The sequence below is a fragment of the Corvus cornix genome, chromosome Z, assembly GCF_000738735.6.
Source record: "Corvus cornix cornix isolate S_Up_H32 chromosome Z, ASM73873v5, whole genome shotgun sequence".
Taxonomy (NCBI): Eukaryota; Metazoa; Chordata; class Aves; order Passeriformes; family Corvidae; genus Corvus; species Corvus cornix.
Genome location: NC_046357.1, coordinates 72,786,970 through 72,813,275, shown reverse-complemented (window position 1 = coordinate 72,813,275; position 26,306 = coordinate 72,786,970). Strand labels below are relative to the sequence as shown.

The following is a 26,306-nucleotide window of genomic DNA, read 5'->3' as shown; positions in this document are numbered from 1 at the left end:
CTTAACAGTGTTCCATCAAGAACAGTGTCAAGTTAGTGTACTTTGGCTTTGGGGTGACAAAATTGTAGCTTTCCAATGCTTGAAGAGAGCCTGTCAGAAAGATGGAGATATGTTTACAAGGGCATGCAGTGAGAGGACAAGGGGGGAATGGCTTCACAGTGAAAGAGAATAGATTCAGATTAGATATGAGGAACAAATTCTTCCCTGTGAGAGTGGTGAGGCCCTGGCACAGGGTGCCCAGAGAAGCTGTGGCTGTCCCTGGATCTCTGCAAGTGTCCAAGGCCAGGCTGGACAGAGCTGGTAGAAACCTGGGATAGTGGAAGGTGTCCCTGCCCATGAATGAGCGTTACGGTCCCCTGCAACTCAAACCATCCTCAGTACACAAATATCCTTCAGCTCATTAAAGTTAGCTAGTCTGGTGAACAAAGAAAAAGCAAATGTCATTATCTTGGAGCTAGCAGATCTTTGAAAACGTTTCACTTGGGAAGCTCAGGAGCAAACTAGTTTTGCTGAAAATACTGTGGGATTGGTGCAATGCTTGATACAGAACTTTCAGGAGGCGAAGTTAACAATGGCCTTCACTACCAAAATGGATGTAAAGGTGCATTAAAGTGTTTTTGCTGAGCTCTGACCAGGACCTGGTGTACATCAACACCCTCAGTAACTGATTAATAGATGGCATCAGATTGGGAAAGGCCACAGATGGAACCGACAATACACGCTGGTAATGCTAAATATCCTTGATGAGCTTCAGAAATTCTCAATAGGGAAAAAAAAAAGAAAAATGTATCAGGGTAAGTGCCCTGTGCACGAGGTGCGCACAGAAGCTGCACAAACGCAGGAAGGGCTCCAGAGGAGGCCACAACCGATCTCAAACTGCGCATGGAGCAAGACTAGCAGTACCTTGACCGAAAAAAGGCAAACAAAAGGCACGACACGCACTGCGGGCGCTCAGACAGCCCCGCCGCGCGGCTGAGGGAGGGGATGGCCCATGAGGCGCCGCCCCCGCCCCGCCCCGCCCCGCGCTGACGGCGGCCGGGAGCGGCCAAGCCACCTCCTGAGGGCTCCCTCGCCTCTCCTGTCCCGGGCAGCCGCTTCGGGAGCTCCGTGCCCGGCCATGGAGCTGTGGCAGGTGCCGCTGAGCTTCTCCCGCCTCCGCATGTTCCCTTTCTTCGACCTGGCGCATTATGTCGCCTCCGTCCTGACGCTGAAGGAGCAGCGGGGTGAGCGGGGCGAGATGGGACGGGGCGGACACCCCACACCCCCATCCCAATCCCGGTGTTCCTCCGTGTTCCCCCGGCCCTGCGCCGTGTGCGTGTGTGTCGGCGGGGTGCCCAGCCCCGGCAGGGTGAGGATGGGGCCCTGAGGGGAGCCGCCGTCCCAGTTACCCCATGGCCGTGTAAATGGGATTGTCTGCCGCCTGCATTAGCCCGTCTGTCCATAAGCGACGTCTTATTGCCCGCAGAAGACACCCAGCCAAGCTCTTCTCGCTTTCCAGAACTTAGGAGGGACTGGCTAATTCAGCCAGGAGTTTCGCTGAAAACATTTTAATTCTTAAATTTAGTTATTTATTTATTTGTCTCAATCTTAAAGTCTCAGGAGTGAAAGGGCTAAGGTCCCTCCAAGTTAGGTTTATGGGTGCAGAGATGGTGTGTGTAACACAGGCCAATAGCTCTCTGCCCAGAATTGCATCTGAGAGGGGAGATACTGGAATTTACATCCTTCACACACCCTGTTTGTACAGGGGGGTGTTAAGGCAGTTCTGCTTTGTAGGAAACAGCTCAGGACTCTCATGGGTAGGTCGTGTGCCAGTGGCTTGTCAGCATTGTACCCCATAGATTGTAAAGTGAATTTAACAAAGCTTTCCACTTCCACGGATGAGTTTTTGTGAGAGAACACATCATGGCATTTTAGTCTCTACATGCTCTCTTCTAGAAAATCTGGACTGTGGCTGTTAACCCCAAGCCTGTTTTTTTTTTCTTTTTGCTGTCACAAACGTAGAGACTGGCCTTGTTTCAATGTTTAGAATCAAACTACTTGTGGTGTGCGTTTGGACATATTTATAGTAACCGTGCACCCCAGGTGATAACTGTGTAGGAAACTAAGCTTTTTTTGGGGTTAAATTTTTTGGGATTAAAAAATTTGGGATAGCAGATTTGGGAGCTGCTGCTTGCCTCAGATTTCTAGGGCTCTGCAATGTTTTTGTTTAGTGAGAGCTTGTTCTTTGCTCCCTTGCTAAATGTTCCATGGTGAATTTTGACTTTCTGCTGAGGAAATTCACTTAACAGGCTGTGAGGACTGGTGTAAAGTGCTTATGTATTTTAGCATCTTCACGAAACATTGTTAATATTGCTAAAATTTTTAATGGGTGCTGGCCTGTGGCATTGTGTAATGTGTCTTGTTCTATTTAAAAAGGGACTTTCCGACATTATCATGCAATACTTTTAAACTTTCCTGTGGAATGGGCACACCTAAAGATCAGGATGAGAGGCCTCTCTGCTTTGCATCAGCATAACTTTACTGAGACAACACTTAAGGAAAGCAGAATTGCTGTCAGAAGTCTGCTCAGATCCATGCTTCTGTGTTTTTTTTTCTTGGCTTAATAGCTGGATAGTTCAGATTGCTTGAGTATTTTCTAATACTTGGAATTAATAACTAATCCAGGTGACTGCCTGCTTGCCTGTTTCTCGCTTCCCAAGTGGTTTGAACTGAGTATTAAATCATAAGTGAAATAGCAGTTATTATGAATACTCAGTATGGATATATTATTGTCGATTAATACTGTCTAGGTTGTATGTTCTCTTTGGAAACTTAAAACAGTAGCTATATTTGACAGGGAAATAACGGGATAGCCTTGAGTGCCTGGTGATGTAAGAAGTATGTGCTCAAGTTACAGCCACGTTTATTTTATCCCAGATGACTGTGTCATTAAAATACCAACCCACCCCTGCTGCTTAAAATCAGATTTGGTGTGGGCATTTGGATCATGGATGGGTGCACACTAACTGGGACTTTTCCAATCCTCCTAGCCAGGCTTTCTGGCTCATTGTGACTACTGGCAAGCTACAGCAGTGACAACCAACTTGTTGCTTTCTGCGTGTTTTAAAATAAGAGTTCTTGATTAGTGCTTTTAGGATGGCCTAGGAGTTGCTTGCTTGTAACTCCAGCCAGTTGTAGAACTGGCAGTTTTCTTTTTTTGGGATGGGTGGGGGGCTGCAAAACGTGTTTGTTCTTGGCATTTTTCTATGATGTGTTTCAGGTGACTTGAGGAGAAATAATTTCTTCAGCATAGTTTTGCTCTATTAAGTCTGACTCTATAAATCCTTCATCTTAACCAATGATGTTATGTGTGGTTTAATGGGGTACTAGAAAGACCTGTACAAATCCTCCTGGTTTGCTCCCTTAGGTGTGTATGTAGTATGCATTCCTGATTGCCTATTTGGAACATGCTGAAAAGTTTAAGGCAGATATTATCCTAATGACAAATAGTTGGTAAGGTGGTGTTTTGATTTTTTTTTTTAAATGTTACTGGTGGTCAGGAACAATATTTAAAACTGTATTCAAAATTAGCCCGTGTGTTTTGAAACCTTTCCTTAACTTTCTGAAGCGTGTGTTTGTAGGCCTAGTGGCCTTCTGGCAGATCCACCATTGCATGGTTGTGTGATGCCTCATTAATTTTCCAGGATGCATCAGAGGACAAATATAAATGACCACTTTGTGTAAAAAACATGTGACCTACTTAAAACCGAGTTTGTCTTCTGAAAGGTTACACCCCTGTCATAATTTAGGTTGCAATGCTAAGATGATCTTTAAATTAGTATCAATGTTTTTTGCCTCATTGCCTTCTGTGTTGGTTATATTCCTTGTTAGAGTAACTGGTATGAATTGTTAAATACTGGCATTTGAGCCAATTCTAGTGTTGACCAACAGAAAAATCTTGAAGTGCAGTAGAGTTTCCAGTCTCTTGTTCGTTTACTTGTAAAATGAAGAAATTTATCTTCATTGCTGTGGAGCTTAATCATAGAGGGCAATCTGGTAATAATAGCTGTAATTCCTGTATGTGCCCTCAAAACTGAAAACCACTTGTTGCTAGCTGTGGGGAAAAGGAAGTGTGGAGAAGCTGGTGATTGCTGAAAGGCAGGAGAATGGATTTGAAGAGAGAACAGATGCCTATCTAGTTTTAAATTCACTCCAAAAGTAGTAAACACAAGCCATTAATATTTTGCAGGTGTCTTACTTGGATCACCAGGTACTGCAGTTTAAAAAATAAATTACAAACCAGTTAAAAATAAAAGAGATATGTTATATTCAGATATTCTGTAAGGCTTAGGAGTACTTATTTTTATAAATTGTCTGTTACATGGGAATTTAGATAGTGCTGCAATACTTAATATCTATGCAAGCACTAAAACTGGAACAATCTTATTAATATATTTAGTGAATTGTATTGAGAATATTGAGAATATTTTTATATATTTGAGCCTCTCACCTTGGGTAAGAATCTTCTTTTCCCACAGAAATGCCTGAAAAACCAAAGCTTCTACTCTGAATTGGGAATGGATGTCAAATTTCATTTTGGGGCAGACACTAGTGCTTTTGTGAACTTCAGCCTTTGGACTACGGAAAATTAAACTCGTTCAGGCAAACAGAGCTGGGCACCAGTGCAGAGGGGAAGCTTTGGCAACACTGAACTTTTAAAGTGGAAGGAAATAGTCGAAACGACTACTTGAGGATATTTCTAGCTTTGGTAAAATGTTTTTTTCTCTGAAAATGGTTAATGCATCCCATTACCTCCAGTATAATCTTTTAATATTGAATATTTTTGTCAATATTTTTGACATAGTTCACTTGCATTTTAAAGGGATAATTCATTTTAAAGGTAATGAAATAAACAAAACTGTCAACCTTTTAATAATGAGGGAAATTTACATTTATTATTATAGTTCAAGGTAACCTTTTTTCTCTCTTCAAGAGTACAGGTGAAAACTATTTGATAATTATCTTGGATGCTGTTTTCATTCTGGCCAGCAATCAGAGCGGGGTATTATGAGGAAAAAGGAAAACAAGTTACCTTGAATTCTTGGAACACTCTAAAGCAGAAATGGAATTCCTAGAATAACCATCCAAATGTTAGTAATCCTGTTTAGATCAGCCACTTACGTGTTTTTAATACAAATTTGAAAGCAAGTGTGTCCCTGTGTCAGGCTATTAACAACAAGACCTTGCTGCCATGCTCTGAAAGCTTTTTCTTCTTGGTAGCCAGATATAACAAACTAATGCACAAAAGATGTTCAGAGAACACGTCATCAGCCTTTCACTCCTGTTTAGGAGGTGGAAGTTAAAGTCACCGTACCCTGAGGTTTGTATCTCTGGAAAATTTTCCTGTGAGAGCCTGCTGATTGCTGGAGGATTTTTCATTACTTGAAGGAGCTAAATTGAAAAATACTGACCTTCAAAACATGCTGCTATTCTCCAGTTTTCATCTCTGTTTATGCGGTTTTTTTCCACAGGAGCTGTGGAAGTGTCAGTCCGAAGTCCATTGGCCTGCTGGTTTAGTGCAATGCTTTATTGCTTTGGGGGTTCAGTTTTGTCTTCGTTGATGCTTGGTGAACCTCCAGTAGCATTTCTGGCAAAGACCATAAATATTCTACTGGCATCCTCAGTCTGGTAAGCAGCCACAGTTGGGTAGGATGAGTAATACTGGCTCTAAGGAAGCTATATGCTGTAAACTGATACGATACCATCAAGGTTCCATGTAAATCAGCATTTTGACTTAAAAATGTTGTGGGTTTGGGTGCTGTCTCTTTTATCCAGAGTGTCACAGCAGCTGTAAGATGCTGTTTTGTGGGAATAGAGAGCAACTCTTACAGCCTGTTGTGCAACAAAATGCTCCGTTGCTAGACTAGACTTGCCTTAGGTTTTTATAGTATTCCTGGTCAAACAGCTGGAAACATTACCTTTTAATGAAATGAATTGAGTTGCTGATTTGCTGAGCATAGGTTAGTCATAAAAGCAATCAAGTTTTTCAGAAGTAGCTCTTGAAGACCAGAACCTGGCTGATGTAAAAATTTTGGACTTTTCCTGTAACTGGGGTTCCAAGACACATCTTTCCCCCATTTTCTACTGCCAGACACATACTTTTTTTTTATATTTCATTCCTTCCCAAGTGGGTGGGTGTTGTGGTGGAAGACAGTAGTGAGCTGAATGGTATGATTGAATCAAGTATGTGGCAATTTGGCCTGCTTTGGAGTTAAAAAAAAAAAATGCTGGAGTTATTTTCATGTAAATGTGGCCTTGCAATGGAGTTAGTTTGTTCCAGAAAGTCATCTTTGAAGAAAACATCAAACTTAACAAAAATTACGAGGAGCAGTGGGGTTTTGAATTTAGGAAGCTCAATCACAACATTTGGAGAGTCTGGCCTGCTTAAAATCCTTTAGTTCCACTAGCCCCTTAAGTTTCACAATTGCAAATTCATTAAAGTGAAAGCAAGTGTTTCTGTCTGTGTATATGTATTAGTTTTCTGGTCTTTGTGTTGCAATAGAGGATGACATATTTGATTTAGACAAATAGGTGCAATTAATAATATATATATTAATTAGTGAATTATTAACAGAGCCTACAGAAGCTGCCTGTGGTTCAGTTAGTTTGATGTGGGCAGACTGATTGCTTTTTTTGTCAAGTGACATGAGCTAGGAGTACACTTGAAGAGAATGGGATTTCTGTTTAACTCACCATGGTCAAATGTGATTTGCTGTGCAAATTAACCAAGGTTTTAGTGAGGAGCTGTGAACGTTATGAAACGTTTTAAGCTTCCAGCTTTACAAAGTTCCCTCTTCGTGAGTATAATGACCTTAATTCCTGGTCCCAGATCGCGAGAAGGGAAATTCCCCAAGCCACACTAGAAACTGCAGAGTGGGGTTGTGCTGGCCTTGAGGAATGCTCCTAAATAGTCTGTAGAGCAGCGGCATCTACTGTTAGCAGAGATTACAGGCAGAAGTGCCGTGGTGGGTCTTCAGTGCCAGCTTCAGTCCTCTAACCTGTGCTTCAGGGTCCTAAACCCACATTCTACAGATGTAAATTAATTCTGGTGTGAGTTGTCTGGTGAGTAGGTGGCTTAGATGGCTGTTTGTAGTAGCCTCTGAAATACATCCTCTCTCTACATCTTTGGCTTAGTATCAGCTGAAGCCTGGTTGCTTACAGAGGCGTCTGACATTACAATAGGAGATAAAGGGAATGGCCTTAGAAATTCTTGGTAGGCAGGATTGAGCTCAAAAACCTTAAAGCAAACGGGCAGTGGGTTTTTGGTTTTGTTTTGTTTTTTAAGAAAACAAAAAGTTACCCTTTTTTTAAAGCACTTTCTCTGCTCTTATGCAACTATTACTCTCTTACTCCTGTGCTGAAATAATCTACTTAAGATAACTTAATCAAGATACTTAATCTTGATTGGGTTTTTGTGAATGTCTCTGTAAGAACTGAATTTTATTTATTATTGAAGAGATACAATAAAACACCACGTAATTTAATCTTTTAAAATGTACTGTCATTTTAGGATTTAACTGTTAGCCATCTTTACTTGGTTTTAAAAGCAATCAATGCTTTAAATAAAGAAATGTGTTTGTAATTGCCAAGCTGGAAAAGCTAGAATTGGTGAGTACTAAGATGTTAAGTGTGTTTAAAAATAGCCATGCATTTCATCTAGCATGACACTAACTAGTGGAGGCATTCTTGCTAAAGTTATATAATTCCATGTACCTACAGTCTGGAAGCACAGAGTCAGCATTTCATTTACCACCCTGTTGTAATCCTATTAAAAAAAATATCCCCAAACCAAAACAACCCCCTACAGTGAACTAAACAAAAAATAACTCACAAAATAAACTGCACAAAGTCAATCAGACACCACTTAAATAACTTGGACGATAAAAATGTGATATATAAGGTGTAGAACAATTGGAAAAATGTAAATATGTTTCCCATGGACTTTAATGGATTCTTTGGGACAATGAGGCAATAGCATTTGGTTTTGGTGCAAAAGCTCAAGTGTGCTCAGAAGCTACTCAAATTTTTTCCAAGATGTGTACCACAAGACTTTAAGTTGCCAGTAGTATTTCAAGCATTGCTAGTCATATTCCAAAATTATCCTTAAAGATTATTAAAAGATAATTCCTTAGCAAAAATGTGGCTGATGGGTTTTTTCTCATAATTTTCAGGTACCTAGTGTTTTATTGCCCAGAGGACATATTCTGCTGGTGCTTTTCCTTTCTGCCTCTTCGTCTTCTGGTGGCAGGAATGAAAGAAGTGACAAGGACGTGGAAGATCACAGATGGCATTGCACATGCAGACATTGTCTACAAAGATGCCTGGCTTGTCATGGTAGCTGTGGGCTGGGCCAGAGGTAATGTGCCTAACATCTTATTCTGAGGGTTTGGGGTTTTTTGGAGTGGTGTTTAAACATCTAGCCCCTCAGCGGAACTGTTGCTGTGCTGGGCATGGTTGTGCTGATGCAGGCTTATGTCCCCTCAAGGAAAAAGCCTGTGCTGCAGTTTTTCTGCCTGGATTAAGGGTGACATTGAAGAACTTTGAGGGAAGTTCCCATCAGAAGGTCTTATGAGACCTTGTAGGATGGGCAGTTGATGACAGTAAAGAAGTAAATCTTCTGTGTAGCTACTGCTGAACATTCCAACAGCATTATTGCCTCAGACCTGTGTCCTTGCATGAGGCTGAAGAAGAGAACTGGTAATCGTGGGTTTTTGGGTCGTGACCATTACCTGGTTTTAAACATGGGGATGACCCTTCTTTCCTGCCTGCTGTTTGGAGTACAACTCTGGAAGAAGCCACCTTCCTGACAGCTGTATTTGCAGCCACACCATCAGGGTCACTTCAGAAAGCAGTTGTGCAGCTCTTGATTCTGTGCCGCTGTGGGAAGCAACACATGTGAATGTGATGAGTGCATCTGTTCAGATGCTGTCACTTAAAGGTAGACCTGAGGTTCTTGCTGAGTATCTCAACCTCTGAAATTTCATGGCCGTTGTTCAAGTCTTGTTTGCCTGAAAGGTTGGATTAAGGCTTTTTGAGTCTGGGCTTTGGTGCCACCTTTAGCACCTGGTGTCATGAGTTCTTCTGGGAGCAATGGCATAGTGGTGGTAGCAGTCAGTGGAAACTTACCATAAATCTGCAATTTCAGGTGCTGGTGGTGGCCTAATTTCCAACTTTGAGCAGTTGGTGAGAGGAGTGTGGAAACCTGAAACCAATGAGCTCCTGAAGATGTCCTAGTAAGTTTTTTTTAAAAAGCTGCAACATGTTAGCTGTTGTTTTGCTAACTCCTTGTGTTGATGCTCACTTTTAGTGGTTGAGGCCAAAAAAAAAAAAAAAAAAAAAGCATTAGGACATAATTGCACTCTGTTTTGGTTTGTATCCTCTGAAAGATGGGATGATGGTCTTTGGGACTTTCAGCAGATGTTTTAATCATTTTATGCTCACAGCACAAGAGCAGCAAATGGGAAGACAAGTCAACAGAACTTGTCAGAAAGCAGTAAAGAGCTAGTGGGGAGTTGCTAGAAAGCAGTATTGACTCAGTTTGTCTTACAGGGACATGGTCTTCTATCCAAAATGAAAGTACAGTGGTACCAGAAATACACAAGTGAATTTTGGGTGTATGTTCTGAGCATCACTAAGATGGCTTCCTTTGAACACTGTCACTCTTTTGCTGCCAGTGCTATTTTCCTCCAAAGACATCAATTATTTGAGAAGGTACAAATTGGTTATTCAGTATAGCAAAAATGACCTGCAAGATGGGAAAAGTTACTTCTCTTGCAGAAGCAAAGAATGGGGAATATTACATGCCTCCTGGTTTTCTCTGTAAAATGAGAATTGAAACAGGCTGGAAAGCCACAAGCTATTATTGTAAGTCAAGATAAGGTCACTGTGATAATTTCCTAAAATTCTTTTGATCTTTCCCAGGTTACAGTCAGGTCTTTAAAAATAATAATTTTATTTTTTTAAAAAACCATCTTGCTTTTCTGCAGCCACTCCTAGACACAGAATTGAGACATTTGTAGCCTTCTCTTTGGCAATATTTCAACTTTTTGTGGATTATGTTAGTTCTTGGCTTTTTCCAAAATTCTAAGTATTTAGAATTTCTCTTTCTCTTGTCAGTGCTTAATGGCAGTCTCGAAAGTAAACTTTCAGAAGGAAAAGTTTACTGTCAAAAATAGCACTGTAGACCAAAATAAAATTGTCTTTACAGGTGCAACACCAGAGCAGTGCTTAATGATTGGCATCACTTGCATATATTCTCCTTCACCACTGTGGGAATGGCTCAAAGTAACTCAAAAAAGATTTTAAAAGTTTTGTTTACGTATAAATTAAGAGCATTAAATTGAACTAAGTTACAAAGTTAAAAGTATCTAACATCCTGCGAATGAACTAGATGCCTGTGTGCACAGGTTTGTTTTTTGGGCTTCTTGAGCGGGAAGTTGATGCAGTTTTTTGGTTACTGAAAAGACAGTGAAGAACAGATCTAGAGTAGATGCTCTGTGATAACAGGAATGTCACCTGTACATGTCACATGCAGATTAAGAAATGCACATAATTCTGCCAGTCAGGCCACTGGATAAGATCTGATCAAAGATCTCTTGCTTTCTGAATGCATACCTAGGAAGGGATTTAGTACCACAACAAAGATTGCTGTAAACTGGAAACAGACTGGAAATCTTCGCATGTCTCAGGTCAGCACAGCTGTGTTAACAAAACCTGGTAACACAGGCCTGGCTTCAGTCAGGTCTAAGCTGACACAGCCCTAGAGCTGCTGGAGTGTTACTGTGGACCAAGACTTGGACTATGTTGCTCTTCAACACCTTAAGCAGCTCCTTGGAGTAACTAACTCCTGGAGTATAGTAGAGGAACCTGTTTTTTTGTCTAGTCCAGGTAGTGTGAGCTCTGTGATTTAGCTCTTCAATAAGATACATTGGGAGAGGAAGAAGAGAAGCAAGCTGGCATACAAAATCTGAATAGAAGCATTGATTTGAGGAGGATTTGTCAAATAGGAGTTAGCTGCATGTGCAGAGTAGTGCTGGACTTTATGCTGTCTGGACAGAAAGCATAGTAATAGTATATAAAGTGAAAATATTAATTTAATTATAGCTGGATTTTGGATCTTACTTCTGTTACCACAAGTTTTCATTAGTTCCATTCAGAAATCTTTTGCACTCAGGCAGCTTCCACTGTAGAGCAGAGAAGAGAAATTGATGTTCTTTGTTTGATTTCTAGCCCTGTGAAGGTAACTTTGATAGGAGCAGTTCTTTTCACCCTGCAACGCAGACAGTACTTGCCAATAGCAAGACACAACCTTGTGTTTTTATACACCATCTTTCTTGTTGTCTTCAAGGTAAGAATTGGAAAGTGTTGCTAGTAACCAAATAACAGAAAATATTTTACTTAATTTTTAGAATGCATGCTTCTGGATGGGAAGGCCAGCTCCTGCTTAAGTTATGTGTTTAGTGTTCTATACATGAGCAGAACAGAAGACCTGTTGTGTTACTGATACTGTTCAGTGTATGGGGGGGACAGGGAGGAAAAGAAAAAAATCAGGAATTTTGGCACTCAGTATTTGATATTCCAGGCTTGTATGTCTGTAATCTCAAACAAAGCTTATTCTTGTGGAAAGAAACTCTCCTGTTCTCTGTCTTTTGTGTGTACCTGTGCAGTCACCAGCGGGTTTGTAAAACAAGCCAGGTGGATTCTCCTCCGGTTTAAAGTGGTCTCAAGGTGTTTGGGTGGGAAGAGAAAGCATACCAAAATCACTTTGAAGTAGCTGTAACTGTTTTGTAATAAAATAGACACTACTTCTGTATGGAAGTCTTCAGTCCCTCCAGTCTTGTTCATTTCCAGGAAGATGCCTTTCTTCTGGATTACTACTTTATAGGAAAACCTAATCTCTGTTAGCAGATACTTGGCAATTCTAAGAGCTTGAGGGCTGCTGTTGAACGGACTGGAGAATGTGTGGAAGGGTGGTTGTTGCCAGTCTCCTTTCTGTGAAGGAGCTGACAAGTTTAATTCTGCAGAAGTTACTTTAGAGAGCCAAGACTTGAAGCTTATGTTCTTGATTCTCCATCTAAACTGATAAAGGCATTGTTGAACTGTGGATGCTGGGAATGGAGAAGGAAAGGAATGTTGTTCTGGAAGTCAGAAATGTGCAGGTGTCCACAGAAGCTGGCTGTCAGGCTGCACTGAAGTAACTGAATCCTTATGCTGGATGGTTGTACTGACAGTCAGGAACTCAAGCACCCACTTAACTAATAAAGTAATAAGGCAAAAAAGTGTATATTTAGTGTCTTAGAAAGTTGTCATGTCTCTGAAAGCCATAGAAACAGTTGCAATATAAACTTGTCCAGTACCCAGATCTAAAATACAGTTTTTTCAATCCTGATTCCAAGTTATGTGTCCTAAGGGATGCCCAGCTAAATCTCTGAACTTTATGGAATGAGAATGGCTGTCTGGAATTCTAATTAAAGTCTGGTTATGCACCTGTACATTCGGGTCCTTACATGTTCCATTCTTTCAATTTAAATGGAAGGAAGCCACTCTCTTTGTGGTTTTTCAGTTTGATCAAGGCACAAAACTTACACATAAAAGTTGCTCTTCACCTTAGTTATATGGCATTATATGTGATTTACTCTTAGGATGATTAATCTTACAGAGAAATTTTTTGTGCACATTTGTGTATAGCTCATAGAATCATAGAGTCATACAATGTTAAGGGCTGGAAAGGACCTCGGAGGTCATCCAGTTCCATCCCCCTGCCATGAGCAGAGACATCTTCTACTAGTCCAGGTTTGTCAAGGCTTTATCCAACCTGGCCTTGAACATTGCCAGGGTTGGGGTATCTACAACATCTCAGGGCAACCTGTATCTCACCACTCTCACTCACAGTAAAGAATTTCTTCCTAGTATACAGCTTAAATTTCCCCTCTTTCAGTTTGTACCCATTCCCCCTTGTCCTGTTGCTACAGTTCCTGATGAAGAATCCCCTTCATAGCTGTGTGAAGTGTTGGTCAGAAAAAAGAGCATTCTTTGACCAGTTTCAGCTAAAGTGAGCAGGCTTTTGTTATTGGTGGCATGGCCTCATTCTTGTGTGTGAAGTTAAAAATGGCATACACCCATTCAGCTTTGAACTTGTTTATCTGTGAAGCCATCGCAACTTTTATTGTAACTTGATCCTTGTTCTTCGTAGGTAAAAATGATGTTGACAAGATGTGCAACTTCTCCACTTGCTCCCTTTGAGGCTGCATTGGGCCAAATCTTTTTTGGCTCGCGAAAGACACCTTCCAAAGTGAAGGGTGAAGGTGCCACATCTTCCAACGGCTCTTCAGTCTGTGACCAGCCTTCTGAGCAGCACCAAGAGGGTGCTAAGAAAAAACAAGCAAAGAAAACAGAATAAGTGACTTAAAATCCCTGTGATGGCCATGACCGTTGAAGATGCTTGTCTTCCAGATTAGGCTGGCTGAGAAGTTTCTCTGAGGAAATGAGAAAAGGGCTGTGTTGTCGTTTGCCTTTTTGGAATGTGTTATGTAAGCTATGTGTAAATGCACATGTTGGATTTGTAAGTTAAAACTACAAATTTTTATAGTGGTTAAAAGTTTATTAATTTTTGTATTTATGATAACTTCAAATGCTTATATGTTAAAAAGATAGTTTCAGAAATGTGACAATCATATTTGTTACTTTTTTCCCCACTATCCCACTTGTTTCACATCTTCCTATCTCCCAGTTCTGATGTTTCATTTTGAGAACACTGATTTGCACTGTCAGGTGTTCACTATAGCACATCCCAAATGAGAAAGTCATTCAGTAAGGCTTAATCACATTTCACTGTGTAAAACCATAAAAATGTACCGAATTATTGCCTTTAACTAGAAAAATAGCTGAATTATTGTTGTAATTCACCTTGTACTGGTCTAAATTTTCTTCATTTCCTTAAGTAAATATTTTTCAATATTTTTCTATTTTTTAAAGTGAAAGTAAAATATCTGGCACTTCAAAAAAATCTTTACAGTTAGCAAGTAGAAACATTTCAATATTTTTGCTGTTGGCTTACTTGGACTCTTTATATGCAAGCATTTGAGATGTAGGTGTTTTTCATGCCACATTGGTGTTTTACGAGTGGTTTATATTTATCTTCTGGTTCATCAGGAACTAGACATTTTTGCCTGCATTTTTATCCAAGTGTATGCACTTTTTTCTTTTCAAAGACAAACTTCATTAGAAAGAGGAATACTGGACAGTACATTTACCTTGTTTAGTCAGCACCCTGAGCCGCAGGACAGGGATGGGAGCAGAATGTTGCCGCATAATCCAGGAGGGAATGGTCAGTGAGCTCCTACACCAGCTGGACACTCCCAAGTGGTGGGATGGGATCCACCCAGGGGTGCTGAGGGAGCTGGCAGAGAGCTCGCTGAGCCACTTCCAATCATTTACCAGCAGTCCAGGCAAACTGGGGAGGTCCCAGTTAACTGGAGGTTGGCAAATGTGACACAAATCTACAGCAATGGTCAGAAGGAGGGTCCAGGGAATTACAGGCCTGTCGCCTGCCCTCAGTGCCAGGGAGCTCATGGAGCAGATCACCTTGAGTGCCACCAGCAACAGGTACAGGACAACCAGGGGATCAGGGCCAGCCAGCCTGGGTTTAGGAGAGGTGGGTCCTGCCTGACCGACCTGATCCCTCCTGTGACCTGCTCAGGGCTGAGGGAAAGGCTGGGATGTGTCTAACTGCACTTCACAAAGCCTTTGACACCTTCTCCCACAGCCTCTCCTGGAGCAACCGGCTGCTCATGGACAGGGCCCTGTTCTCTGGGGGAAGAACTGGCTGATGGCAGGGCCGGGGAGTGGTGGGGAAGGGAGGGACGTCCAGCTGGGGCTGGGCACCGGTGGGGTTCCCATAGGATCAGTACTGGGGCCAGGCCTGTTTAACATCTTCATGAAAGGCCTGGAGGAGGGGATCGAGGGCCCCTCAGTCAGTGTCTGACAGCACCGAGCTGGGCGGGAGTGTGGATCTGCTGTGGGGCAGGAGGGCTCTGCAGAGGGATCTGGACAGGCTGCATCCATGGGATGAGGCCAGTGGGGGTGAGGTACAACCAGGGGAACTGCTGGGCCCTGCCCTTGGGTCACAACAACCCCCTGCAGCTCCAGACTGGGGGAAAAGTGGCTGGAGAGCTGGAAAAGGCCCTGGGGGTGCTGGTGACAGCAGCTGGACATGAGCCCAGGGGTGCCCAGGTGGCCAAGAAAGCCAATGGCATCCTGGGCTGTCCCAGCCAGGCTGTGGCAGCAGGAGCAGGGCAGTGATCGTCCCTGTGCTGGCACTGCTGAGGCCACACCTCAAATCCTGGGGCAGCTCTGGGCCCCTCACAACATGAAAGACCAGCAAGTCCAGAGAGGTGAACAGAGCTGGGGAAGGGTCTGGAGCAGCAGGAGCGGCTGAGGGAGCTGGGAAAGGGGCTCAGGCTGGAGCAAAGGAGGCTCAGTGGGGACCTCATGGCTCTGCAGAAGTCCCTGACAGGAGGGGGCAGCTGGTGGGGGGGGTGGTCAGGCTCTGCTTCCAAGTAATAAGCGACAGGATGAGGAGAAACAGCCTCAAGTTGTACCAGGGGAGGTTTAGGTTGGATATTAGGAAGAATTTCCTCCCAGAAAAGGTTGAAAACCATTGGAACAGGCTGTCCAGGGAGGTGATGGAGTAAACATCCTTGGAGGGATTTAAAAGGACACGTAGATGTCACACATGGGGATATGGTTTAGTGTTGGCCTTAGCCATGCTGGGTTAATGCTTGACTTGATGATCCTTAAGGTCTGTTCCAACCTAAACCATTCTTTAATGTCAGAAGCACTGGAAGTATTTATTAGCATTTGCTGAAATCTTGCTGCTTTCCACTTGTTCTGTCTTTTTTGCTCAAGATGTGAAGCAGTTTAAAGTAGCATACACTTCATAACTGAGAACTTTGGCATTTTGGAGATGTTACAATACATAAGAATAGAATCTTTTCAGAGGAGTCTTTTCATTGATGTGCCAATTTTTAGAATAAACTATTTTTACAAAATCAGACTATTTTCTTTAGAGAGTACTGCTTTGAAGAGTATTGTTCAGCAAAGAGGGGTTAGGTTAATCTTCGTGCAGGGATGCCAAAGAGAATGTGGAGGGAGATCTGATTTGAAAAGGCAAAGTTCTAGTTCCAGGTACATCTCTAAATTTGGAAAGCTGTCACCAGTGCTGTGCTTAGAGAAAAGAAAAATAAAAGTACCAAAGAAATTTCTTGTGCCTATCTAGTCACATTTCCATGGTGATGACCAACAGCATTGAACTCAGTTTGAAATCCACCTTCATTGCAAATGTGCTATACCTTGAAAGCTAAAATTAGTATTTTCTTTAACACTGAAGAATTAAAACACCCCAGACTCTGGACAAAGTAGAAGTCCTATTCCTTACATGTTACACTGAAACTTAGTGTTCAGTTATAAATGCTTGGGGTATTCACTTGGTGTCTCATTTTTTTGTAGCTTGATGTCATGGATTAACTTGAAGCTGCCAATTAACTAGATAACAATCAGCTAGTTACCAAGCAACACCAGCACATGCTGCCTTTCCATGTTTTTTTTAAGTTTTGGATGTCTTTTTGAATAGGTGTAATTGTGTATTTTAGATCACACGAACCATACAGAATGGGATTGTGGTATGGAACCGTGTTGCACATCTGTGAAATTCTGCCTGAAAACTGGCTATTCCTAGCCCAAGTCAATGTGAAAATATGCTTAGACTAAGTTTTTAACAAGTTTACAAATAGAGGGGAAAATACATTGTTTTGTATTCATTTTCAGAGTTAAAAGTAACACTATTAAAATTTTTAAAAATATTTTCTTGTCTGAACACCTTAAAAGTAATACACAACACACAATACACAAAAAAAATTTTATTGTTGTGAAACAGAACATAAGTTATGCCGACAGAAATCCTGTTTTATGCACCATGAAAACAAAACTTTGTGTTTAAAGGTATCAAAGGCTGCTGAAGAATGGGTGCTCAAAAGAGCTCCATACTGAATATCTACATGCAAGTATTCTGAGAACTACATTTTGTAACACAGAAGAAGATAACCAGTTGCTCAGGGTTTAACCTGTATTCTGTAGGAGACATTAATACAGTGTGTCCAGGATGCCTTAAATAAACAATTCCCAGCTTTCATGCTCTATCTCGGGTAAACTTCTTTGTGTGAGAATTTTGTTAACTTCTTATAACCGTTCTGGTAAAGTGTGTCAGATTCAGCACAGCTGCACAGATGAACTAGTTGTATCTAATTTTGTCATTAACCTGCTAAAATTAGAAGAAGCTGCCTTGTGCCTGTATAAAATAAATTGTTCAGAAGTTGCTTTATCAGCTCAATTCTTGGGCTAGAAGGGCATATTCCTGATTAATCCAATTGCTGTTCTGAATAGTTTCTATGAAGTACAACCAGTTTCTGTAAAAAGAAAAACCTTAAAATTTGCTTCAGGATCACAACTGAAGTTTCTTTAGACAATAAATGCTATTTGCTTTCCTCTTCTGTTTTTTCTCCATTTCATTTCTTTGGAAAAAAGTGGAAATAGGAGGGTGTCACACAAGCAGTACCATCATCTGAAATGTGATTCTTCAGTGTATTATTAGGCAAGACATAGTTGTTCAAGAATTCCAAACATCTGTCTTCTGTAGGAATCTGAATCTGCTCAGCATAAGGGCAGTGCTGAAATCTAACATCTTCCAACAGTCTAGACAGTGAATGCAAGATTTACTCAGAGTGAATACTCTTAATTTATAAGGTGATCCTCATTTCTGAGGTCTAAGTGAAGTCTTAAAATGAGTAGCAACAGAGAAACAGCATTTGACACCAAGATGAGAATCAAAAATGTGTTGTAAATAGTAATTTGCATTTGTTCTGATAAAACTGCTCTGTTAAGCAATCAAAAGCCTTTTGTGAAATGCGTGAAATTGTTCAGCAAGGAATAGATAGTAATATGAAGGCTGACAGAGAAATACATTAATATTCCCAAGCAAGAACAGCCTATTACACACTGATCTGCCAGTGGGCTTTATCTACAGTCAGGAAGTAGAATATGGTGATCAAAATGACACCCCAAATAAAAACTGCTGCAATCTAGTGTGATAAATAGTTTATGCACAACAACCTGCAGCTGGGCTGCATGACCCCAGGTGTTGATAAGTGCTGGTGGGTGAGAGGCTGGACACAGCCAGCCTCCAGCCAAACGTCCTGAGCTCATCCCATAGCTCATGGGCAGCAAGGAAAGAGGGATTCTGCCCCTCTGCTGTGCTCAGGTGAGACCCCACCTGCAGAGCTGCCTCCAGCTGTGGGGTCCCCAGTGCAGGAAAGACATGGACCTGTTGGAACGAGTCACCAAAATGGTTAAAGGGCTGGAGCACCTCTCCTATGGAGATCCGTTGAGAGAATTGGAGCCTCGGGAGACCTCATAGCAGCATTGCAGTACCTAAAGGGGGCTTATAAGAAAGATGGGAACAGACATTTTACCAGGGCTGTAGTGATAGGACAAGGGGTAATGGTTTTAAGCTGAAGAAGGATTGAATCAGATAGTATTCGGAAGAAGTTATGTTGAGGGTGGTGAAACACTGAAGCAGGTTGCCTAGAGAGGTGGTCGATGCCCTGTCCCTGGAAACATTCAAGATCAGGTTGGATGAGGTCCTGATCTAGTCAAAAATGTCCCTGCTTATTGCACGTGAGTTGGACTAGATGGCCTTTAAAGGTCCCTTCCAACCCAAACTATTCTGTGATTCTTTGATTCTATGAAGAAAGGCTTCTTCAGTGTTGTTGAAGCACATTATCAGGGGGGTTGAGGCAGCCTTACAGGAAACTGATACTGCCAGTGCCATGTAGTTCTTTTGAACGGAACTAAAGGGCAAAAAAGGAAGAAACATGCATCTAAAAGAAAGAAACGTGCGTCTACTCTGTTGTCTTTGGCTGAAATTTTATCAAGCTCTCTGGCAAATTTTTCTGCAATAAATTAGATAAAAATTTTCCTAGTTGTAGTCATTTCAATCAGAGTCACCTTTAGCTTGGTCAAATTTTCTCCTCCCCCTTAAAAGAAGAGTGTTATCAGACAGTTGAATGTCAAGGCTAGGTTAGATGGATTTGGTTTTTAAGTTGGACTTTTTCATGGCCAAATTTGGAATAAAACTACTGGAAGATACTTTGATCTAAAGCTTTTTGGCACACATTCTGTTTTCTGAACATAATACCCATTTATGGTCGTAGGGTGTTTAGGAATTACGTGGAAGTATTTTTGAGTGTCTTTCAGTGGAATTTGAGAATACCTTTAAGGCACTTAACAAGTAGATTACACTGAGCAAGACGAAGATACAAACTTATGTGGTTCTATTGTCATAGCAGAAAAATCCAAGGTGAAGAAATTAGTTTTATTTTGAAGAGAGTACAGTTTCATGGCCACTGCTTTGTCACATGAGTGACTTCTGCAGCTCAAATATTGTTTGTGTGAAAACTTTGCTCTTTTTACTTACTGCTATCCATCATGCACCAAAGCCTGGTTCTGACTTTCCCAAAGTGAGCTGTTTTCCTGCAAAGGGAGGCAGTTGTTCTCTGGTGTTTGCTTTCTTGCTCCAGGAGGCTTAAAACAGCAGGGGAGAGAGAGGCTGAGTGCTTTATTTGAAATTTTCAGGCTGAGCCGAGGGAAAGAGCATGGGAGCAAGACCCATCTCTTTGGGCAGCTGGGGCGTGTTCTTTGGCTGCAGTCCAATTACCCAATGTAATTTTAGTTGCCTTTAGTTCAGTATACCAGGTGAATGTTAAGGAAAACTCTCCTGTCTGATCATTCAGATGCTTCTCTGGGAGTCACACTCATTCTACCCAAGACTTTTAACTGCTGGAACTGAAGCAATGTTGGAATTTGGAATCAAGTAACTAATGTTCCAATCATTTGGGTATCTTCTCCTGCAACTAGTACACATGTGCTTTATATTTATCCTGGATGTTATGGATTAAAAAGTTCAGGATCAGGTTCGATTCTTCTGAAACCCTCTCTCCAAAGTGTGATCCAGATGTCTTGTAGCTGGCTGATGTTTAGAACTGTCTTGCCAAAAGAATGGTTCCTTAGAAATCAAATGTGTTGATGATTTTTTCCTTCCCTTATCATTACCTAAATCTCCTGCTTATATCAGACTGAAGTTTTGTTTGAGTACGTTTGGCAGGAGTTGGATCATAACTGAGTTTAGAAGAAGCTAGAACACAAGGGCTGTTAAAAAACCAAAGTTTCAAGGCTGGTGTCTATTAAGCAAGAAGATACAGATGCTAAAGAATTTACCAAAATCCAATAAAAAATTAGTGCTAATACTTCAGGAAAGCAGTGAATTTTCAGAAAACAAATGCAGGCATTGGTATTGAGAGTATCTGCTGTATACAGACACAGGAACCAAGTTTCCAAGTTGTGCATTGATGTGATGGTGGTCTTATCCTCAAATGCAAACAGAATGGAGCACAAGGTTAATGAGCTTCAGACCAAGCTGAAGCAGGAACACAGGGACTCAGGACAAAGTAGAGTAACTCCTGGGAATGCTGTGCAGCATCTTACTACATATTATAGCAAGAGGAGGGAACCCAGACTGCTGTCAAAAATTAACTGGGAATATGGTTCTAACACCAGTACAGCCTTATTGTTGCTGACCTGAGAGATGACATGCTGCATTCCTGAGTCTGTACCTGGTCTGTATGGATGTCTATGAAATCAGATCATCAATACTGTAAGAAAAAGCAATGATTAAGAAGGTCAAGCTGGGTAAGACCCCTGGGGATACGTTTGCAGCATGAACTACAAGATTGTGATCAGGCATTTCAAGTTATTAAAGAGAATGTGCTTCTGATACCTTTAAACAGTGCTGATTTTTAATTTTCTTTTTTTACCCAGGGTGAAACAATGTGAAGAAGAGTGGGGTCTGAGCACTTCATTAATGGCAGAAAAAAAAAACAAATGAGGGTGTTGAAAATTATTCTCCTGGTAAAATGCATCTTGGCTTTTAGGCATGCAGTAAAATAGTCATGTCAAGCAACACAGAACTTAACAACCTCTAGTGTGGGCTTCTTACTGCTCATCCAGGGGTATCAGACCAGTGAATGTACTAGATCTTCTTTATTCTGAAAGGAAAGAACAAAAAAGTTATTTTTTGAATAAAATTTTTGGGTTGGCTTTGCCACAGAGAGTGACTGACTCAGTAGGTCAAGACTGTTGGCTAAAGACAAGCAGAAGAAAGAGGAGAACACTGCCCATCACAAAGTCTGTAAAATCAACTCGACCCTGATGCATGTGGAACGATTTTTGTGTAGTAGAGCAATGTCGAATGAAACTGGTAAGTAATGGACCCTGAGCAAACAAACAAACAAAGAAAAGCCACTTAAGTTGCACAATGTATAATTAAGCTGTGTAACTCACTGCCTGTGGTAGAAATGCTAGAAATTGAAAGCAGTTAGACACCAGTTCTGACTCAGGCAGGCCTCACAGAGTTTTGTCAGATAGTGGGAGAGTATTTTTAGAAAATCACAGAATGGCTGGGGCTGGAGGGGAGGTCTGGACATCACCCAATCCAACCCCCTACCAAAGCAGGGTCACCTGGAGCAGGTGGGGTTGGAATGTCTCTAGAGAGGGAGACTCCACACCCTCTCTGCGCAGCTGTCCCAGTGCTTTGCCACCCTTAATGGAAAGAAATCACTCCTCACGCTGAGTGGAACTTCTTCTCTTTTAGTTTATGGCCATATGAATGCATTGACCTGTTCTCCAATATTCTCTTGGCAGACCCTGTCACACGGGGAAAGGCGCTGACAGTCTTTTTGGGAAATTACATCTGGATCACGAAGGATTGGCTTCACCCACCTTCCATGACCATAGCATCTTCCCTACCAGGAAAACAAAAGGCTCCTGGGTTGGAGAGGCCGTTGGGCTGATGCTGTATTGCAGCAGCAGTGTTTATATTTGCTTCTGAAAGGTGGGCATTTGTTTTGTTAGTGTGTCCTGTCTTATAAAACAGAAGTCCTTCTCTTGCCTCTGTGCAGTTCATTATTTGTAGAATGCTTTCAGGAGCCCAGATGGAGGGGTATTTTAGATGCATTAATTATTAGTGTTAAGCACAGCTGCTTTGTCTGAGGGCGTTCTTCCAGCTGAAAATGGGTTTGACTGCAAGGAAATGTATTTCCAAGAAGACTGTATTGGTTTTAAGTCTGGGAAGCAGAGAAAGCAAATAAATCTATTTTGTTAAAAAAAAAAAAAATTCAGGGGTGAAAATTATTTCCCCCATTATTTTAATTGGATGTATTATTGCTTATGAAAAACTGTTATTTAATTCATCATGGGGAAATGGTCAAACACTTTAACAAAATGAATAGTTATTGGAAAAAAGTAATTTCCTCAGTTACTTTCAATCCATTTGCTTAGGTATGGACATGAAATTTTCTTTGAAGCTGTCATTCAGAAAGCAGACTTTGAGTTTAATGAAGAGTTTCAGCAAATACCTGCTTTGTGTGTAAAAAGCACTCACTTTTTTTTCTGGCAAGACAATTTTTCTTTAAGGCTCATCATACTACAGTTGGAAATTTTCTGTGATTTTGTTTGCTTTCAAAACAGGTTTGAAAGCTTGGATGGTGGGGAGAGAAATTCTTATCTATCAGGTTGTGATCATGTATTAATATTACTGATGACTTGCCTTACTGTTTAGGTTGCAGACAAGAGTTTTATTTCTATACTCTGATCATAAAAGAGGTTTTAGTATTTTCTGATATCAGCCACATTAAAATAAACATTGTTCTCCTGTTGGAGGGCCTCAAAAAGCTTCAGTCTGAAAAAAAAGAATTTTTTAATCTTATTTACAACAGTCACGTCCTTTTTGCTTTCTAGTGTTAAGCTGATGCTAAAAGCACCTTTTAAAGCCTATCACATATGTGCAATTAATAGGGAGAGGTTATTGATTCTTAAAAAAACTTGTAGGAACTAGGAACTTATGCCATTGAGCTTCTCATTTTTTAAGAACAGAGCATCTCAAGCAAGTGGGGAAAGCCACTTTGTTTGTCTGGCTTGTGCTTGGTGTTATGGAAACACAAACACTCTTGAAAAACAAAGCAATACAGGAAGTGTTGAAATAGGCACGGGTGCAGTGCTAAGCTTCTGCTTCAGCAACCAGGGGGAACATCAGCCGGGAAATTTTGTTATTCTTTGGTCCTTGGTGCCCCACTCAAGGGTATTACCTGATGGTTCTCAGGGCTGTGACTTGTGTGATAGGAAAAGCTGTAGAACCTGGTAAATGTCTTCCTTGGAGTCATGGCTGGGAGCTGTGTTTAGCATTAGCTGAGCAACAGATTGGCCTGGATATGGACAGTGAAAAGCCATGGGTCACTCTGCACTGCTTTCTTGGATCTAATTAGAGCACCTTACATGTTGTTACATTTGTCTTGTAATGTTTACCAAATCTGTGAAGATTGAACTATACAATTGGATCTGATGATCTTAAAGGTCTTTTCCAACATAAATGATTCTAACAGAGTAAAAACCTCTCCTTTTTTTGCTTGGTGTTACTGTGCCTCATATTATTGTGCCTAGTGGGTGGGTGTGCAGAAGTTTTCACACAGCCAATAAATGCAGGACAGTTCAGCACAAAGAGCACTCCAAGGTAACCTGTGAAATGGCCTGAATGCTGTTGTCTGGAGAGCTTGATGTAAGCAGTTCTGCCATCTGCCAGAACTCTTTGCCAAATTAATTACAGATCAACTGTGAGAAAGTTCGAATGACCATTACCAACCATAGTGGCATTCCCCTAGCAAAAATATTGTCCCCATGTGCCCCAAAAACATTTAAGGTGTATTGTAAGTAGAAAGATTGGAAAATGCAGATCCTGTTTCCAGCTCTCTGTGTTTAGGCATTGGCAGTGCATAGATGCATCTATGCTCATTTAAAGCTTTGGCCTGAGCACTTAACAGAGGATGCTTGGAAAGATGCTGAACACATTTAATGTTTCATTCCCCTTGGATGTGCAAATTTCCAAAGCTGCTGTGATAATCTTGGCCTGGAGATCCAGCATGGAGCACACTGTCTGCGGGACTGTGTGCCCTTGGCTCACAGTCAGGTGAGAAGAGGTGCTGGCTTCTGGGTTTGCATGTGCTTCTGCTTTTAGAAACAATTTGGGGAAGTGGAAGGACAGTTCTGCAGAGCCATTACAGTCTCTTCTGTACATGATGTTTGGGCACAGTTTAGAGCCTTTATTTCCTCAGCCATGAAATCTTCTTTGAGCGGTTGCATTCTGTCTTGTAAGTACTCTAGTCAAGGCTTTTCCAGCATGTGTTTACAAGCCTCTGTGGGTGTGCTTGCCATAGTAATTCCTGGCTACACTTTATTGTGAACGTCTTGATACTCATAGGGTTTGGAGAGAGAAGCAGCATTCCAAGTGGGAAATGACATCCACAGTTCCCAGTGGCATGGACCAAAGCCAAATGCCTAAGCCTTCTTTAGAATGTCTTCCTCTTTGTAAGGCGTGTGCATTCTTAGTATTTTCTCTGTTCGTAATAAAGTTGTGCTACTTCCATCAACATAGACAACTGTTCTCATTTTACCTTTTCTCTCTGCTCCCTGTCATTACCCAAAAATAGTCTTTAACCAAAAAAATAGATTAAACTAACCTCCTCTGCTTTTTATGTGCACCTTCCTAGTTAAATGTGTTTGAGGCGATGAGCTATCACTTGTTGAGTAACAGCAAACCCTTTGTCCACATTATGACTAGTAGATACTTAATTCCCTGATGAATTAAATTGTTCTTTCCACCTTCCCATGGTTATTTTCCCTTATCTCCTTTGACATTCACATTACAAAGTAACAATGTTGAAATTATTTTGAAAAGAATGAAATTACTTTGCCTGTGAGACTTTCAATCTTGGTAGCTCTAACAAGGTAGAACTGTTGGGTGGCAGGCAAGAGTGTCACCCTGCAAAATATGAAAGAAAGACACAAAGGGAATCACACACATGATTTAAGAAGGGAGGGGTCATCTTGATGTTGACTGAGACAGGTGTTAACCTGAAGATCACTGTGTAGAGTAGGACCATATCAGTTTTGTGTGCTGTGGTTATGAGCCTGATCAAAGAGACCCAAGAGTGAGTCAATTTTACCTTCCCACCTGGAAGGTATTACGTCAGCACACCAACACTTGGAATCCATGATTAGGACAGGATGGACCAGAGTGTGGAAGGTATTATTCATGGAGCAGTACTCCACCTGCAGTGACCAGCTCTTGTCTTCAAGCGCTCACCCCCACAGTGGAGCATTCCCAGCATTCATGAGAAGCTGAAGTTATGAGTGCCAAGGTGTTGATTTTGCTGAGAAGCATGACAGGTCATACACATGAACTCTGTAAGGCCCGTGGGGGGAGATGTTGAGCTTGGGGTGGCAGAGAACACCACTAAGCTGCTGTCTTCATTCTGGGGGCCAATCTCCATTCTTGTCTCTGCAGTTCCAGTAGTCCCAGTATCCTGATGCCTCAAGGGGAAGAAGACTCTTGGTTCCTTGTCTGAGCACAGTATTTCTCCTTGTGAGTTCTGCACCCCTGTGCTCTCTGCACACACAGCCTTGGATGATGTCTTTTAACTTTCATATTTGAAAATATAGCTTACTGGTTTGGATTGGTTTTAAATTCTCACCTGTTCTGCCTTACTACTGTTTTCTGCCACCATCTGTGGTCTTCCTAGGGCGTTCACAGGGCTCTGAAAATAACAGGTGTTGGTCCAGTCATTTCCAACCTTGACTTATGGGCAGAAGTCCTGATTAAGCAATGTAGTCTGAGCAGCATCAAGGTATCCCTGTCCGCCCTGGAATCAGAGGGCTTAGTTTAGCTTTTCAACTTCTCTGTCCACAAAGCAGTGGCGGAGGGTGTTGCAAACAAGTGGTGGTGGCTGTTCACAGAGCAAGGGAACCCTCACTTTAAACCTTGACAAATATTCCAGGTTTAGTGTAGTGTGTGAGGTGTAGGTTTTGCCTAATAACTTTTAAATGCAGCAGCGCTCGTGCTGCTGAAGCACGTCCATCGAACTGTCCGTGTGTCACACCCTCGGCTTTGCAGCTGCTCAGGTGTCCCTCATCTGCCACACGGCCACGCCTGCCCACCCCCGCTTCTGCACGGCCCGGGGGACATCTGGTGGCGAAAGCTGTCCTGGCATCCCGCACGGAACGCCGCGGAATTCGGGACGCGCGAAGTCCAGGCAGCACGGCAGGGATGG

General features: G+C 41.7%; 1 protein-coding gene and 1 long non-coding RNA gene across 3 annotated transcripts; both read left to right on the top strand.

Annotated features, from left to right (window-relative positions):
- The first annotated feature begins 1,019 nt into the window (after nt 1-1,019).
- Nucleotides 1,020-14,144, top strand: TMEM38B (transmembrane protein 38B). 2 transcript variants are annotated; one of them, XM_019289654.3, is made up of 7 exons: nt 1,206-1,223; nt 4,518-4,747; nt 5,511-5,667; nt 8,211-8,395; nt 9,185-9,272; nt 11,269-11,386; nt 13,232-14,144. In XM_019289654.3, exons 3-7 carry the CDS (start codon nt 5,561-5,563, stop codon nt 13,436-13,438), a joined length of 705 nt encoding a protein of 234 aa, XP_019145199.1. In that variant the 5' UTR covers nt 1,206-1,223; nt 4,518-4,747; nt 5,511-5,560; the 3' UTR covers nt 13,439-14,144. The 2 variants fall into 2 exon arrangements, with proteins under 2 accessions (XP_010403973.2, XP_019145199.1); XM_010405671.4 differs by lacking the exon at nt 4,518-4,747 and having other exon boundaries at nt 1,020-1,223.
- Nucleotides 14,145-15,327: 1,183 nt separating this feature from the next.
- LOC109145491 lies at nt 15,328-24,626 on the top strand. The gene is made up of 2 exons (XR_002046877.3): nt 15,328-21,406; nt 21,850-24,626. It is a non-coding gene; the product is annotated as an uncharacterized LOC109145491 (long non-coding RNA).
- Nucleotides 24,627-26,306: the final 1,680 nt, after the last annotated feature.

Bases quoted from the DNA above. Each gene is read 5' to 3' on its own strand.
- TMEM38B (XM_010405671.4), top strand. From the start codon at position 1,118: ATGGAGCTGTGGCAGGTGCCGCTGAGCTTCTCCCGCCTCCGCATGTTC. The intron at 5,668-8,210 runs GTAAGCAGCCAC...CATAATTTTCAG, and splicing joins CTACTGGCATCCTCAGTCTG to GTACCTAGTGTTTTATTGCC. The intron at 11,387-13,231 runs GTAAGAATTGGA...TGTTCTTCGTAG, and splicing joins TCTTTCTTGTTGTCTTCAAG to GTAAAAATGATGTTGACAAG.